General features: G+C 42.2%; 1 protein-coding gene across 1 annotated transcript in view; it reads right to left on the reverse strand.

The window, feature by feature from the left end:
- Positions 1–18,423, reverse strand: part of WDFY4 (WDFY family member 4) — a 248,928-nt gene that overhangs the window by 43,511 nt on the left and 186,994 nt on the right. Inside the window, exon 47 of the mRNA XM_004607397.2 lies at positions 373–415. Within this exon, the coding sequence (XP_004607454.2) occupies positions 373–415 (43 nt within the window). The remainder of the gene's footprint in view (positions 1–372; positions 416–18,423) is intronic.

The raw sequence follows: 18,423 nt of genomic DNA on the forward strand, positions 1-18,423 counted from the left end.
TAAGCTATCAGATCATCCAGATTGGAACCATGTGTATTTCCCAGAATAAGGTGTGAGCCCCTGCGCATCTCTTGAGTTGTGTTCTTTTACAGATGTGTATGTCTTGGCTGAATCCTATACACGCATATTGGGCATGTATATACACATGCACACATCCCACCCCAACTAATTTTCAATGCTCAAGAATCACCATCAGCCACTGAGTGTCTGGAATCTTTTCAGGGGACATTTTGGTCAGTGACAAAAACAAAATTCCTCCTGATCAATCCTCCATGTGCTTTCACTCTTCTTCATTAGAGTCTCAACTATTTTCTGATTTGTACTCCCAGAGGGTTTTCTTGGGTCCAGAGTTCCCCAAGGCGGTTACTGTACCTGCCATCTCTGCAGCATGCTCCTGTCAGAGCCTGGGTATCTCCTGTAGGACAGAAAATGATAGTCAAATGATAGTGACTAGACATCTCAAGGCATGAACAGGAAGAGAGAGTGTGTTTTGTGGGTTTGGGCACCCAGGATTGTCATATATGTCCCCAACACATAGAGTTGCTCTCCCTGTTACAGTGGTTAGACTACCCCCACAAATCTTCTAGCCCTCAATATGCTCAATTAAGGATTAGGTTCTTACTATCAGCATTATTCTCTTAATTTCCTGTTTCATTTTTAGGGGTTATGGGTGTTTGGGCCATACCCGGTGTTTTTTGACTACTACCATCTTTGTGCTCTTGGGTTTCACCTACCAGTGCTCTAGAGACCATGTGGTGCCAGGGATAAAATTGCATGAAATACATGCATGGGAAAAACCTTAATCCTTGTGCTATGTCTGTGACTCCTGGCTGTATTTCCCCTCGCCTCCCCTCTCTTCCCCCCTCCTTCTTTCCCCCACTCCTTTTTTTCCCTCTGCTCTCCTCTCTTCCTCTCCCCTCCACTCCCCACCTCTCCCCATCTCTCTTTTCCCTTTCTTTTATCTCCCCACTTTTTGTTAGTTTTGGGGTCATTCCTGCCACTGTTCAAGGGTTACTCTATATTTGTTGCTTGGGAGTCACGCCAATCATTCCCAGTGCACCATGTGTGCTGAGTACTGGACTCATCTCCACATGAAAATTATGCACACTGCCCCTTTCAGCTCTCTCCTTAGCCCTGCTTTAATTTTTCATGAAAATGTGTATTTTCTTAATTTTTGTATCTGTGAAATAAGATAAATTTAGAAGATTTAGAATAAAAGCTATTTTTTACTGAATGAAATTTACTTAGGAGGATGTGAGGGGAGAGAAAGAGAGGAAATATGTGTTCAAGGAAAAACACAGGATTAAAAGACCAAATCTTACTCGTGTGTGTGTTTGTGTGTGTGTGTGTTTACCCCCAGGAATGTTTATTGAGTTATTGAGACACTGTGATTTACCAAGTTATTCATAATAGAGTTGTTTCAGGCATACAACACTCTAACACTAATCCTACCACCAGTATTCCCTTCCCTCCACCGTTATCCTCAGGTTTCCTCCCAACCTCCAGTCAACCCCCTTGGCAGGCATATAACAAATTTATTTCATACTACTTGGTCCAGTAAAATGTAAGGGAGTCATAAATAGAATTATCAGAAAATAAATCAATAAAAGTCAATTTGTGCCCATCACCATCATTCTTATGGGTCACAAAACTCTCCCCACTTTAAGGATAGCTCATGGAGAAGAGAACAGTGACAATCAAATGGACACTGAGGGACATCCCTACCTGGCTTTCCCACTGTCATATCTAGGTCTGCTCAGTTTTTGTGAATATGAAACAGGTAAAAATATATTATGCTAACATATATACAAAAAATTGACAAATGTTTTACACAGCCATAGACTTAAAAACTGTGAATACAATGAAAGAGGATTAAATATTTTAAAAGACTCTCTAAACATCTCCTACTCAAGAAGTAAACAGCTTCCAGAAACATTTCACCCATATGTGCCTTTGTGCTGGCAGAGCTGATTGATTTTTCTGACCATCACACTTGGTCTTTCCCTGGCTTTGTGGGATCCGTGCGTCAATGAACTGCTGTCTATGACAAGCTTGTCCTTGTCCACAGGTTCCTGTGACCAGCAATAGACATAATCTCTGAATGCAATTGTAAGTGTATCTATGAGATAAACTATTGGTGCCGATGCCACTAAAATATACAGGTGTTTTCAATTTTGCTACCTATTGCCAAAAATCTCCTCTTAAAGGGCTATAACCAGTTTCAGTTACTACAGTACATAGGAACACAGATCAAACTAAAGAAATAGCATATGTTAACAAATCTGGTAGAAAAAGAGGTTAGAAGTTGAGCAAGGATTTGTAAAACTCAGTTCCTTCACTTCCAACATATCCTTTTCTAACTTTTCTTTCCCCACATCACTCCAGAAGACTTTCCTTTCATTGTCAAGATCAGTCTTTGCTTGAAATGTTCCACCAACCCAATACAACACAGCCCAGCCCAAACCAGATCATACCTGTAGTTTCACCCATATAGAGATCAAACCAAACCAGACCAAACCACGCTTCCTTTTCTCAGCCAAGCCCTCGATCCCAGTCCCGTTCAGGCGCCCTGAGACTCACCCTTCTCTGCATTCTCCCTATTCCCCTCCCTATACCCAAGCTCCTTCTAGACTCGACCCAGATGAGATCTGCCTTCCCATGGGCCCCAACAGGGAAGTCTCTTCTCATGTTCTCATCACATCACCACTGTCTCATGTCTGTTCCAAGCTCCTCATCCCTCCTCATGCTATTATTTCCTTTGCAGGTTTTTCATAAGCAGAAAGCAGCATCCAGGTTGAGTTCACCTTCTCTCCTCCCAACAGGGAAATCATCTATTTGATCAATTTTATCCAGGAAAACAACACAACAGACCCAAAGAAATCCTGGTAACATTTGTTACTGTGGTAGCAAAGGTTCAAGTGAAGATTGGGTTCTCCCATTACAAGTTTCACCTATCCCAGTTCCTAAAAGAAACTTGTTTTGGAGCCTATAAAAAAAAATCAGAGCCCAAATGGGAAGTGCTGAGAGTCACCAGCTTGAAAAGGACATAGAATGACTTTGATAGGGATATAATAAAAGGGAGTTGGTATGGCAAGATTTGCTAAGCTGGCTACTTTATTATGGAAGTTTGGAGTATAATGAGGATAGACAAAACATGTCTATTAGGAGCTAAGAAATGAAAGATAGTTGCTATCATTTTTGTCTTTCAGAAGAGATTCTAGAATTTTATTTTGGTCTTTTGTGACATTGACACCTTACGGAATGCTATACAGAAATAAAGGCACTTCACCTTCATGTTCCACATTCAACCAAAAATGAGCTCCAAGGAAGATCCCTAAGATTTTACCACCATCAGGAAAACACATCATTACTAACAATGCCAGGACTTCGAAGCAAAAGTGAGTTCTAATATTTTTTTAATCTTTTTTAAAAATCCCTATCACTCTAAAGACAACTCTAACACCTTTGAGAGTGGTTTATATAAATTTTGACATTATCTGGTACTGTATTTCTTTAAGAATCTATCCGCCACATTGTTTCACCAGTAAGTTTAAGGTTAAACAAGATAAGGCTTTAGCAATTGCATGCAGCCAACCTGGGTTTGCATCTCCAAGCCTCTCTAGAAGTAATCTCTGAGCACAGAGCCAGGAGCAAGCCCTAAGCACTGCTAGGTGTTCCCCCAGCCCAAACAAAAACAAGATTAAGAAAAATAGCCAATATGGCTCTTGGTTTTGCAATGCTTCCCTGCAGTATAGTGGAGGCAGTGTGGGAAAGCGCACTGACTTTGGAGTGAATAGAACCTTGGTTCAAATTCTGCCCTACTGCTTGGTGGCTCTGAAGTACCACCCCTTTGTTCTCCAGATTTGGCTGGAGTGGTGAGAGAGCAAGCCTGGTCAGGGCAAGGCTCCCTTGGTGGGGGGGTATCATTATAGCCAATTATTATGACATAGCAAAGCAAGATCCCCTCCTTCCTACCCACAGGAGGGGCAAAGTGACACAACAGACTAGTCTCTGGGCAAGACTTTGCTGGAGCTGCCAGTACTTTGTTGCGTGGTCTTAGTACAACCACGCCATATCAGAGCTCAGATAGCACAAGAGTTAAAAAATGGCTGAGTTTGGGCTGGGGCCCATAGGGCAAGGGTCTTAGTCAACCTGGAATGCAGCTGTGAAGTATAGAGCCACTCCAAGTCAGTGAGGAATCAGGAGTTCCTCTGTTTAATCTGCAGGAGGTCCAGTAGGACAGGAACTGAGGACCATGTTAAGAAGTCCACCCCACCCCCAAGGCAGGTGTCAGAACTTCAGACTCTCTTAATCAGAGCTTTGTGGGTAGTAATTAGTCTGTGTTTAAATTCATCCTTGTGAGGAGTGAGTTTAGTTTAAGCAGATACATTTTAAAAAATTAATAAATTCATTTGGGGGGGTTACATCCGGTGGTGCTCAGAGGCAACTTCTGGTAAATATGATCAAAGGATCATGAGGTACCTGAGATCAAATATAGCTCTCCTGCATGCAAACCCCTTCACTCTTCTCCTCAGCTATCTTTCTAGCCCACAAATTCATTTTCAATCGAATCTGTCCTTCAGCCTTTACATGTGTTTTAGAGGCACCATGCTACTGTTACATGGCCTTGGGGATTTGTCTATATTAACACTCATCACTGTCCATGCTTGCCTCCAGATCTTGTCTGTGACTCCCCTTGGATCAGTTTCACCTAACACCTTCACTCTACCCTGGGTCACATCACAACCCAAAACTCACCTCTTCCCTTGAGAGGCAGGTATTGCAAACTGTAAGGGGATTTCAGAGCTAGGCTAACCCACCCAAAACGTTTCTCTTAACCAAAGAACCCATCTGGCTGAAATCAGCATCTTTTCAGCACAGGGTGGAATGCCATCTGGGTGTCTCTATCCTCCTTCTTTTTCTGATCTAGGGTCTAGGACTATCATCTAAGTGCTAAAATTAAAAAAGCTTGCAGGCACCCCAGTAAAGAATGAAGATTCCTGAGGTAAAGTGGGCACATGCCAAAGTCCAGGGGCCTCATCACAAGACTCTTGTGCTTTCCTGGAAATAGTCATGAAGATGTGGTGAAATAGATGACTCGAAGTGAGAAGTGTCAGGAAACACAAGATGAAGATAACTCAGCCTCTTGGCAAAATGGAAAAGTATGTCTGATAATGGGTAGGAAATAGTTTAGGATAGGCAAATAGTTCATCTTGCTTGCCTTGTCTTATTTTTTTTCTTTTTGGGTCACACCCAGTGATGCCCAGGGGTTACTCCTGGCTTTGCACTCAGGAATTACTCCTGGCGGTGCTTGGGGGACCATATGGGATTCCGGGGATCAAACCGGGTCGGCCTCGTGCAAGGCAAACGCCCTACCCGCTGTGCTATTGCTCTGGCCCCGCCTTGTCTTGTCTTAATGCAGTGTCTATCCCACCCTTTCACTAGGGTGAAGCTCCAGAAAAAGCAAATGATTTGAGTGATGCTGGTGAAACCATGTATGGCCTGATCAGTGTTGTCCCATGTGAAGCTAGGGAACTGGTACTAAAAATACAATTTAATCTTTTTCTCTCTTCCCAAGAAAATTGGGGTCAATCTAGGTATATTATAGGTCTCTAAAACCCATGAAGAGATATTCAGCCAGGGGCATCTCTCACTAGTATTGACAGGGTATTGACTTTCCTGTTGCAATGTCCTCACTTTTTTTATATCTTTGACATGTAGAAACTTAATTCTAGACCTAATATTAACAATGAACCATAATCATAAGCACTACTCAATGCGAAGACAACTTATCTGCTGTCTAATTTTCACAAAGACTCAATGAAGTAGCCATTATCTTATTTTACAGATGAAAAACTGGGAGTCTGTAGTAAGGGGCCAGGGCACATGGTAAGGAAGTCAAGATGATTTGCTGGAGCACATCAAATTTTGATGCAGAACAGGCACCCCCAATACATATGGCCTGTGCAGAGAAATTACCAGAACAAAATGTGGGAGCCTACAGCTCTGACTCTGAAGACAAGCTTTTCCTCCAAAGATGAAGAGAGAAAAAAATCAAACAAAACAACAAAATCTTATTTCTGAGGGGAAAGCATTTGCACACAATATATCAGACAAAGGGCTTATTTCCAGGTATATAAAGTAATCACAACAATAACAATAAAATAACTCCGTAAAAAATTGGGGAAAGGAGATGAATAAACATTTTCCTGAAGAGAACATACAGATGGTTTGTAGAAATATTTAAAAAGTAATCATCATCATTCATTATCAGGGAACTGTAAATCAAGACGACCATGAAATAGAATCTCAATCTGTAAAAATGCCTATTTCAAAAATGCTGGGAACATCTAGTATTGGTGGGGATATGGTGAAAAGGAACACTCATCCCCTGCTGAGAATGTCATCTGGTTCAACCTCTTTTTTTAAAAAAAATTTTTATTAATGAATCACTATGAGGTACAGTTACAGACTTACAATCGTTCATGCTTGCGTTTCAGTCATAAAGTGGTCAAGTGCCCATCCCTCCACCAGTGCCCATTTTCTACCACCAATGGTACCAGCAGTAGAGGTACTAAGTGGCCATCATGTTTGGACTATAGTCTACTTTCAGCCTGCATCGCCCATCCTGAACAGGCCCTCCCAGCACCCTTTACTTGGTGGACCTTCTCTATATGAGCTGCCTTTTCCCCCAGCATGCAAGGCCGGTTTCTAAGCTGTGGAGTAATCCTCCTGGTCCTTATCTCTACTGTTCTTGGGTGTTAGTCTCCCATTCTGTAACTTTATATTCCACAAATGAATGCAATCTTTCTATGTCTATCCCTCTCTGACTCATTTCACTTAACGTGATACTTTCCATGTTGGTTCAACCTCTTTGGAAAACAATATGGAGACTTCTTTAAAAACTAATAGAGCTTCCATATGATCAAGCAATTCTGATTCTTGGCATTTATTCCCAAGGACAGAAAATCATTAATTCAATAAGACATATGAATGTCTATGTTTATTGAAACACAAATAGAATAGCCAGGATATGGAAACAACCCAAATGTTTAACAATAGATGAAAGAATAAAAGAGTTGTGGTATACTACACAGCTGAAAGATAAGATGAAATTGTGCAGTTGACTGAAACTTGAAAGGAATTGGGAGGCATCATGTTAAGTGAAATAAATCAGAGGGAGAAGAACAAATACTAGGTGATCTCATTCATTTGTAGTATATAGAGAGACAAAACAAGGGAAGAGAGTATTAGATGATCTCAAAACTGAGGTTACCAAGCAGTGGGAGGGAATGAAAGGGTGGGCATGAAGGGAAAGAGTAGAAGTAACAAAGACAATGGTGGCAGTGACAGACAGATAGCACAGCAGGTAAGGCACTTAGCTTGCACATACCTGCACCTGACCCAAGTTCAATCCATGCACCCCTTATGGTCCCCCTTATCTATCAGGAGCGATATTGAGTGCAGAGCCAGAAGTAAGCCCTGAGCACTGCTAAGTGTGACTCCCCAAACAAACAGTAATAAAGTGGATAAAGCATTTGCTTTGCATGTGGCCAACCTAGTTCAATCCCCAGCATTCCATTTTTTCCCCAAGCATCACCAGGAGTAATTCCTGAACACAGAAATACGAGTAATTCCTGATAATTTCCAGTGTGGTCCCCCAAACATAAAACCAACAAACAAAACAATGGTGGAAGATCCAGACACTTTAGTGGCAATGAAGATGTAATAACTTTGTTCATGAAAACCATGAAAGTTAATACTATTATAAATATGGTAGCTAATATATTGTTTTTCAAAAGGGAAAATTAATTGAGCATTAGCAAAGTTACCAAGTTAACATCACATACTCATGCCATTAACATGGTACTATAAATGTAGTAAGTATCACTTGTAGTCCCGTTGATCTTCAGTTTGCTCGAGCAGGCGCCAGTAATGTCTCCATTTGTCCCTGTCGCGAGCTAGTGCAGCCCAGTGATATCTGCTTGCTCCAGGAACAGGAAGAGCCTCAAATCGTTCATTCAGGGTGTAGTAAGTAAGTCTAGGAAATCATATAAAACAAGGCTACCTATAGATGCCAAAGGTCTTTTGTTTTTAGGACATTTTACATAGCTGCATTTTAAGATGTATTTATCATCTTGTATATTTTCCTCCCTAAAATATTGATCTCATTTTTGCTTCTCTGAGTTTATTATTTTTAATTTTTACATTATGCACTTTATGAATATTCTAATTATAAAAACACCAGGTAGTAGGATTGCTGCTAAATTTTTAATTTTCCATTTAGCTTCATTTGCTAATTAATTTAAATTCACTTATTGTCTAAGCTAAATCCATGTTTATATCTCTAATTTATTTTCTTTTTAAATTTAAACAATCTCATTGTGTGCTTTTGTAACTCCCCAACTTATATTGATTAGATTTATTGTAAATTTAAATTTATTTATTTGATAATTATTTTATCTTCTAATATCTGTTTGTTCAATTAAAAATATTTTTATTTTCTTATATGCATTTCCTATTTTTTCTACATTGTTATTTAGTATTTGCATAATAAACTTAATATTTAACCTAACTTATAATTATTCTAAATTTGGGGAAATTTAGTTTAAAGAAGAAAACTAAGCAAAATGATTGACCAGATACAACAAAAAAATTTATTACAACGTAATTCATGATAGTGCCCAGTTGAAACCAAAAAACGGAAAACTACCAGCTTCAATTATTGTGCATTCATTCAAAATATAGATTTTTAGAAGCTCATATAAACTTTTAATTCAAAATTTAAATTGAGAATCATTACTGATAATTGGCTACTATTAATGACATTACAGTGATTCTAATTTTATAATGTTAAAAAATGCAAAGCCAAACCTGCAAGAAGTGATTGAATTCAAACACTTTGCCGATGCATTAATACTTAAGAGCAGGAAAAAAATGGACAAATTGTAAGGAAGTAGAATGCTGCTTAATGGGTCTGAAAGCTATGGAAGGAAGGCATTTGCCCTGTAAGCAAACATGGCTTACTCCCCTCCTTTAGCAGTGTCACTTCTGGTGGTCGCCATGGAAGCCAGCTGGTTCCGTCCTAATGCTGTGATATACCCACTGCACTGCTGAGGGAAGTGAGGAGGGGAAAAGCCCCCTGCAAGTTAGAAGAATCCCACCAGGGAGCTCAGGCTTGGAGTTTCTCCCCATGGAAGCAAGCAGGGCGTCAAGCCAAGCAAGCAAGCTTGGGTTTCAGCAGGGCTGTCCTTTCCTCTTACAGGCTTGCATGGAGATTATGCTAATTAACTCCCAGCACCACACATCCTGTTGCCTGGTGACTAGTCTGTCGCATGGTTGAGGAGAAACTGGGACTCACAAACATGGTAAGTTTTCTCTGGTGGTGGTCCTGCATGTACTGATTTGTTTAAACTTTGCCAAGCAATAACCACTTCAAACTCTGATCTTCTCTCTCCTCCTTTGAGCAAGCAACTTTAGAGAGGTCTGTTCTTCCGTGTGTTTTATTTACAAACCTCAGACGTAAGCTAATTCATTATTTAAGAGAGGAGGAAGCTGGCCCTTAGCCCCAGCCAGGAAGGGCAACTAGCTGGGGACCCGGCAGGTGTCCTCTGGGGTCTGGGCCTGTGGTCGAGCTACGGAAGGGAGGTAAATTGAATTGGTGGGACTTCAGTGGGGGTTGAGGGGAGTTATGTCTCAGTCTGATTTCTTTCTCCAATTTTTGAAGCATTTTTTTCTATTTTATAAGTAGATAGAGACTAGTGTTTGAACTTTTTCACCACCTGATTACCCTTGTTTGCACAGGGAAAAAAGAGAATATTTTGGTACTCAGAAAGCTGGAATCTGAGATAACTTCATTTGAATAAGGCTATTAATAGGAGGATTCATCATCATCCTCTCTCTCTCTCTCTGCTCTCTCTGTTTCTTTCTTTTTTTTTTTTTTTTTAGCTTGGCGGTGCTCAGGGTTTAAGCTGTTCTACACTCAGGATTCACTCCTGGTGGTTTTGGGGGGCCATATAGGATGCCAGGAATTGAATGCGGGTTGGCTGCATGTAAGGCAATCACCCTACTCACAGTACTTTCCAGCCCCATTATTATCTCTCTTTTGAGACTTCTGAAGGCAAACAAGTTTTCCTGAATAAATGAACACATTAACGAGTGGTGAAGGCCTAGGCTGAACTGAGCCTCACAAAGAGTAAATTTTTGTGGAACACACCGGAACATATAGCTCCTATCATTGTTTCCATATTAGGTGTAATGGGCACTGTAGCACTGTCGTCCCATTGCTCATCGATTTGCTCAAGCAGGCACCAGTAATGTCTCCGTTGTGAGCCTTGTTGTTACTGTCTTTGGCATATCGAATATGCCACGGGTAGCTTGCCAGCCATAATGGGCAAAGGTAAAAATTTCCCTTCTTTGAGTCTTGTTGACTTTGGGCAAGTCAGTTGGCCTCTCTGAGCTTGAATTGTCATATCTGTCCAGCAAAGCAGAAAAACAATGCATCAGGCAAGTATAAAAATTAATTATAGTGTCGGGCTGGAGCGATAGCACAGCGGGTAGGGCATTTGCCTTGCACGCAGCCGACCCAGGTTCGATTCCCAGCACCTCATATGGTTCCCCGAGCACTGCCAGGAGTGATTCCTGAGTGCAGAGCCAGGAGTCAGCCCTGAGCATCGCCGGGTGTGACCCAAAAAGAAAAAAAATTAATTATAGTGTCTATAAAATGCTTGGCCTATAGCAGCGTTATCAATACACAGTTTGGGGTAGAAAAATATTATGCTATTGTTTTGAAGAATCTGGCACCTAGCTGTTTTTCACTATACTTATAAGTCATATGGCTATTGGGTAAACCAAGTACCAAAATACGTGTAATGAAATAAGGAAGGTTAAAAATAAATGGTCAAAATCACATATCCTGGGGTGCTAGAGGGGACACAGAGCTGTGACTAGTCTCTAAGCTGGTTGACTCATATGCTTGAGCCTCAGCTGAGATGAGAAAACAGAGGTTTGAATCCGATGTTTATCTAGAGATCAGTTTTTAGGGTGCTTGGTGTATCCAGCTTCCTCTTTATGGCCCCAAGGATATCCACTGCTGCCCAATATTTTTTCAGTGGCAATAAGGCATCATCTTGGTGATGGGAAAGATAAAGGTAGGTGCTGTCTCCTGGTCCCTGGGATCCATGGAAAAAATACAATGTGTGTACCTGCTCTTCTGAATGTATGTGATGTAGGACTGTCATCACCGTTTATAACCAGCTATAGATCATTTCCAACTTTCAAGTGCTCTACCCATCTCGTCCATGGAGCTCATCGCCATCCCCAGAAGTGGGTCTGATATTCCATGCATCTTCTTTTATAAGGAACAAACCATAAGGCCTGGGCACCAGAAGGCTGGCACTTGACCTGCACTAGGATGAAATTCCCCACAGATGTAGCTCAGTGTAAGCTAGCATCTGGAAAACAGGATGAGTCAGGAGTCTCCCTGCCAGCCTCTAACAGCCAAATTGATCACAGGATGTTGTCAGGTCAAACTCTTGGAAATGCCAAATGGCAGCTAAGCCCAAAGAAGAGGGGACCAAGCAGATGTTATCTCTGCTTGACAAGTGTATGAGTTTGGCAAGGGACATGTCCTTAAGAGTTCAGTGCTTTGTAAAAATAAGCGGGATGGATTAAATGAGAAACACACATAAATTGTTTGGACATTGAGTTAGACTTCAACAGAAAAGAAAGTATATAGAAAATGCAGGCCCACTAGACTGTCAGCTTCTTTTGCTTCCCTCCCTCTGCCCCCCCCATGAAATCTGGAAGAGTCTCAACCAACAGCATGTTCTTTGATGCGTTTCTACCAACATATCCTGAATATATACTATAATCCGCCACCTCCTTAAGTATGCTGTGTCTTCCTTTCCTGCTTACAATTGGCCTGTCTTCATTTAGTTTCCCTTCCTTAGCTCTACTGTCCTTACACATAAACTTCCACATGACCCACCTCAGGCAGCCTCTACCAACCTTCATCCTTTGGTTTGTTTTGAGTCCACACCCAGTGGTGTTCAGGAACTACTACCAGCTCTCTGATCAGGAGACCCTGCAGTGTCAGACACTGAGATGGGTTTCCAGGTCCAGCCATGAACTTCATCCCATTGGGCTCTCTCTCTAGTTTAGCTTTCATATTTTCCCCCTTGATCTATATATATTTTCTCTCTCCCTCTCTCTTTAATTGAATCACTGTGACATATACAGTTACAAAGTTGTTCATGATTGGGTTTCAGTCATATAATATTCCAGCACCTGTCCCTTCACCAGTATACATTTCCTACCACAAATGTCCCCAGTTTCCCTCCTCTCCCCTGCCTCTGTGGCAGGCACTTCTCTCTCTCTCTCTCTCTCTCTCTCTCTCTCTCTCTCTCTCTCTCTCTCTCTCTATCCCTCGCTTTTGGACATTATGGTTTGCAATACAGATACTTATAGGTTATCGGGTATATCCCTTTACCTACTTCCCCATTCAGTTCCTGTCCAAAGTTGTTATTTCCAGCTATTATTGTCATACTGGTCCCTGGCCTCTTCTCTATCCTGGCTTTCACCTTTTATCTTCTCTTTGCTCCCCCTGCTCCAGTGGGCCTAGCATTTCCTCTTTCTTAAATACCCAGGCTTAGTATTTGGCATTTAGCATCCCCTTCCCCCACCCCAGTTCCAGCCTGAGTTCTTCGCCAGATGCTCCCATGTGGCCCTATCTGAGTGCCCATAATTAACATGTCACCTTAGTGGGCTGGAGCAATATAGTACAGTGCATAGGGTGTTTACCATGCATGCGGTCAACCTGGGTTTGATTCCTAGCACCCCATGTGTTCCACCGAGCCCCATCAAGAGTGATCCTTGATTGCAGAGCCAGGACTAATCCTTGAGCACTTCTGGGTGTGCCCCCCGACACCCCCCCACACACACAAAATGTCATCTCAAGGGTCAAGGTGCTAGCTCAAATGGCTGGAGCATGTGGTAGCCTGGGACTGTATGTCCTCCAGTACTGCCAGGCCCACCCCCCCAATACTAAGGCTGAAGTAGCACCAGAGCATTGATAGGTGTGCACCCCACACACCCACAACCCCCAACAAATGATGTCTCTAAGCCAACTATCCTTCTCATTGGCAGTCCCTTACAAACCATTAGCATCTACTGTTCACAGAGAACTTAAGCCAACTGAAATGACCTTAGGTCTTTTCCCCCCTTTTTTGTCTTTTATTTTATTCTGGCCTTGGGGCCATAGCTGGCAGTGTCTGGGGTGCTCCTCCCAGGCAGGTACTGTGAGACTATGTGGTGTTGGGCTCGAACTCGAGCCTCTGGTGTACATTCAGCCCTTTGAGCCATCTTTTAGCCCTTTTTGGTTTTTCTGTTCTTATTCAACCTCAAAGCAGAGTTTTCTAAGAAACGTAATGATGACTGTCTTGCTTACAGCATCACTTCTGATGTGATCCTGACCTACATATTGAATGACTAAAATTAAAGTTGAACAAAGGAATGAGTGAATAATGAATGAATGGGCAAATGAGTCATGGGTGTAGAGTTTAAAAGTGGACAAATGAACATCATATAAACAAATTGCTGTGATATGTCTTTTTTAAATTAGTATTAAAATTATTATCAATAATTTGCTTCAAAGGTTACCAAGACTTGTACCACTGTGAATTAGCAAAAATTATTTGACAAGAACTCTGGGGGCACTTACTTGAGAGACACAGTTAATAAGGTGCTTTTAGGTGAATCATTGTTTTTTATTATTATCTTAACAGCCCTGAGTGCAGCAGCCATATGACCATCATTGAATCTTCACTGCGCACTAGTTATTTCACAAACAACCATTTCACAAGCACACACTAGTTATTTCACATTTACTTGTTATAATTACCTGTCTGACTCTTTTTGCAGATCACTAAACTGAGCACCTAATTAAAACTAGGCTGGTTATACAAGTGAGGTGGCATACTGACCTCTAAGTCACTACCTTCCCAGCTGCCTTCTGTTGAGTGGAACAGACATAACAGGAGAGGAGCAGAGGGCGATACGTGGGCACTGCCCATTGGGAAAATGTTGAAGTATTGACCTGACCTAAACAAAGCGCTGGTCACCCCCCGTTCACATCTTTCCCAGTGTCTTACATCTGTTTGCCAAGGTCACCTGCAAAGCAGCCTTTGGTCTTAATGGAGATAGTATTAAATGCTTCAGTTAAACCTTTAGAGTAGACACTGGTGGGGATATTGGTGCTAAACATGATATATCTAAATCCCAACTATCAATAACTCTATAAATCACTGTTATTTAATAAAATTTCAAAAAACATTTTAGATGAGACTGGAGAGATAACACAGAGATTAAGCTGCTTGTCTTATATCCTATAGACCCCAGTTCAAAACCCTAGCATGACTTAGGGTCCTCCCCGACCACCACCAGGAGTGATCCCTGAGCAGGGTCAGGAGGACATCTCTAGCACTATTGGATGTAATCCCAAATCAAAATAAACAAAAATCTGATATTTCAATAAATCTGATAAAGACTCAAGAGGAAATGGAAGCCTGAATCTAGAAGACATTTCTACAAAAAATTAAATAAATAAAAGATTACAAGTTACAGCATTTTTTTTGGTACAAGTGCTGTATGTACAAGTCATACTGCTTTTGGTTGCCTTTAGCCTGAAGCATCCCTCAGAAAATTAGATCAAAATCCGTCTAATGCCCTTCACCTCTGGAAGGAGAGTTTAGCCACAGTTTAAACAAACACCCCCTTCCTCCCTCCCCCTGTGCATATGCTAAGGACCACTGCACTGGCACCTAAGAGGTTCTTAAAACCACCACCATCTGTGCTTGGCTCTCAGAAATCATCTCTGAAGGGAGGCAAGAATGGCTGTCTGACCCTGCTAACCGTTCCACAAGACTCCAACATTTCCAGGCAGGCAGGGGGTCAGGACAGCAGAAAGCTGCCTCAGACAAATGCCTCTCCATGTCCTGCCACATGTATGTCTGTTCTTGTGAGGACACAGCTCAGGTCTTCCACCATCTGCAATAGCTGTCAGGAAAACTGGATTCTCAACCACTGTTAGAGTTAACCATAGTTCACCCATTTAAAGCCCTCTCATGCCCCATTTACCTGAGGAAACTAAGAGACTAAAAGAGGAACCATCCCTAGTGTAATACTATGTTAGAAGGAAGGAAAAAGCTCAGATGTGAGCCAGGTTTGCCCATTCATGCCCAGGCCTTCATCTATGTGTTTTTTTCTTGTCTTTGTCAAAGATTTTTTCATATATCCCTCTTTGAATCAAATATGTGAAATAGTTTTAAAACTCTCCCTCATACACACATGCACACACATGCAATCTCACACACACAATTTCACATACACCTAAAAACTCACAAACACAGTCTCTCTCACACACAATTCTTCTCTTACACCTAATTTAAATAGCATTATGGGAGTGACTTCATAGAATTTGAAGAGTTGAAAAAGAAGACCATTTCTAAGGGCACAGAAACTGGGACAGATCTTGTCAAGCACCTAAAATTCCCCCCATTTGAATACTAATAAATTGAGAACCTACTGTGTGACCAGCACTGGGATGCCTCAGTAGACCAGACAAGAGCACTGGACTTGAAGAATTTAGAGTCACTAGGAGATATGAGTGAAAGGCATGACAAAATAAACATCACCAGAAGTCCATTGCCAAATATATTTAGCAGTAAGTCCCAGAGAAGAAATTAATCAGTTTAATCACTTTAAGTGAGTGGGTGAGTGTCAGCTGGCACCATTAATGGAGGACTCAGAGGACTGGGGAGAGGTTGAAAAAGTACCTTTACCTAAAACCTTGAAGAAAGTGACCAAGTCAGAGAAGCAAATATCTAAGATAAGAGCATTCTAGAAGGATGAAACAGCTGATGCAAATGTCATATAGTTATCCTGCTCTCCTTGTTTCCTTCCACCTGTCCATCTTTATCCCCCTAGCTCCCCTTCCCCTTGCCCTTTCTCCTCCTCCCCTCTGGCTTATGTCTTTCTGTCTCCTGTTTCTCTTTTTTGAAACACCCTTCCTATCTCCAAGAATCCTATTTCTTCTCTGGGGCGGTACATTTGGTTTTGTCATCTGTTTGAGACAGGAATAGACCCTACATTCTGTGTGTCACATAAAACAGCACCTCATTTACAGTGGCTCTCCAGTATGTATATCTGATGAAGCAACAAGTGAATGAATTTAGAAGTGCTACGGGTGGGCTTGCAGAGATAGTACAGAAAGGAAGGTGCTTGTCTTGCATGTGGGAGACCTTGCAACTCCCAGCAGCACAAATGATCCCCTGAGCACTGCCCATGGTCTCTCCTGTATACAGCCAGAAATATCCCCTGAGACTGTCAGGTATGGCCCAAACCCTTACACTAGTCCTGCCAAAACACACACACACACACACACACACACACACACACACACACACACACACACACGCACACACCCTAAGAACAACAAGGGCCATAGGAAGATCAGCTGTTCCCTGAGAGTTAACTTTCAAGGCTCCCCTTCAAGGAACCTACAGCAAAGCCTATTGTGGAATGAAGGGGGACATTTCCTGCAGCAGTCACACTGGTGTCTACTGTGTACACATCTCAACAGGTTATCATCAGGGCCAAATGGGGGAACAGTGCAGAAATAATGTGCACCATTATTTGCACATTATGGGACGTGGAAGAGAACTTCCCTCACCCTATGGCTCAAGGGGGCTCTGTGCCTCAATAAAACGATGCCTCCTTATCCTGCATGACAAAGTTTTCTAAAGCAATGGGGGTTTTGAACTTTCCACTTGCAGCAATTTCCTGTTAGTCCATAAAAAAGTTAGTTATTGACATATACCACATGTGGCAACACTAATAAATGCTGATAAATATTGAGATCACTATCACGAATCACGAAATCCCGTTAATCACCGATTTCTCGGACAGGCTCAGTAACATCTCATTTCATCCTTTCCCTGAGATCTTAGAAGTCTATCTCTACTCGGCCCTCCTAACGATGTCGCACTGGGGGCTCTTCAGGGTCAGGGGAATGAGATCCAGCTTGTTACTGGATTTTGCATATGAATACACCATGGGAAGCTTGCAAGGCTGTCCCATGTGGGCAGGAAACTCTCAGAGGATTGCCAGTTTCTCCCAGAGGGAGAAGTAGGCTAAAGATATCACGCAAAGTGGCCACGTGCTTCTGAGAGCTTGCTTTTAAGTCTGTCTCTGGATGTTGGCTGTTGATGGGATTACACACACCTGGGTTCTTCTGCCGGTACCTTCATGCATGAAGCCTGTCCGAACATGTGGAGAGGGGCCTCCAGCATGGCTGTAGCTAGGTTCCAGTGGTCTTTGGCCGCCGGGAGCTCTGCTCAGGGTGGGGAGGGAAGCTGGAACCCATCCCCTCTGAGGGGCCCCGGGGAAGACAGCCAGGCATGCGGGCAAGAGACTCTTTGTCTCTTATAATATTATACTATTGAGATAAATATTCTTATTACAAATAATGCCTTTTATTTTTACCTTGGCAGTTCATAAATTGTGTCTCTTAGATTCACCTGTCCTTGGATAAGTAAAGGTTGAAAACCATTAACGGAAAGCCTTACACTAGGGACCAGGGAAGCCACTGAAGTCAGGTGCCTGCTGGGACCCCCAATCAGGTTCTTGTCACTGGAATCCTGGCTATGATGTGGATTCACTAGGATGTCCTATCCATGCCCCAGTCTTTGGACCTCCCACAGTCACAACAATCTCTGAGGCTGCCCTCACCCTCAGTCCTGCCTTTAAATGCAGCAACTCTCACTGTCCTCTTTACAGAAGAGGGATAAGGATGCACAGAGACTCAGGAAACTGAGGGTGCTGGGATGGGAGTGGGGAGGTGGGCATCTGCCATGAAGTTTGAAACATCCATTCCCCTAGGTTTGAGGGTCGATATTTATTGGTATTTATCCCTCATAGGCAAAGGAGATGATGGCTTTGAGAAAGAAGCCCTAGGTCGTGTGTGTCTTGCTCCAGCAGTGCCTCAGCCGTGTTGGGTGATGAGCTATGGTTCATCTCTGGATGGGAAGGTGCCGCCACTGCTTGTTCCTCTCTGTTTTTGACTTCACTGCTTTCCATGTGTTGTCGGTTTGTATGTTTTGAATATGTTGGTGGATAAACTGGGGTTTCTAGTCTGTTAAACTAATAATCCTAATATTTTATTTTAATTGTAAGGCACCTATTCCCTTCTGTTCCTTTAACAAATCCAATTAAAACAGAGCACATTTGGAATTACAAAATAGATGCTATTAAACCAATAAGAAATCATAATCTTTTGTTATTGGGCCATGTGACCCCCAGGGAACTTTTGCTCCAAATAAAAGTTGAATTCTTATTATCCACTGCCCAGGAGGGGGTCTTAGGAGA

The sequence above is a fragment of the Sorex araneus genome, chromosome 11, assembly GCF_027595985.1.
Source record: "Sorex araneus isolate mSorAra2 chromosome 11, mSorAra2.pri, whole genome shotgun sequence".
Classification (NCBI taxonomy): Eukaryota; Metazoa; Chordata; class Mammalia; order Eulipotyphla; family Soricidae; genus Sorex; species Sorex araneus.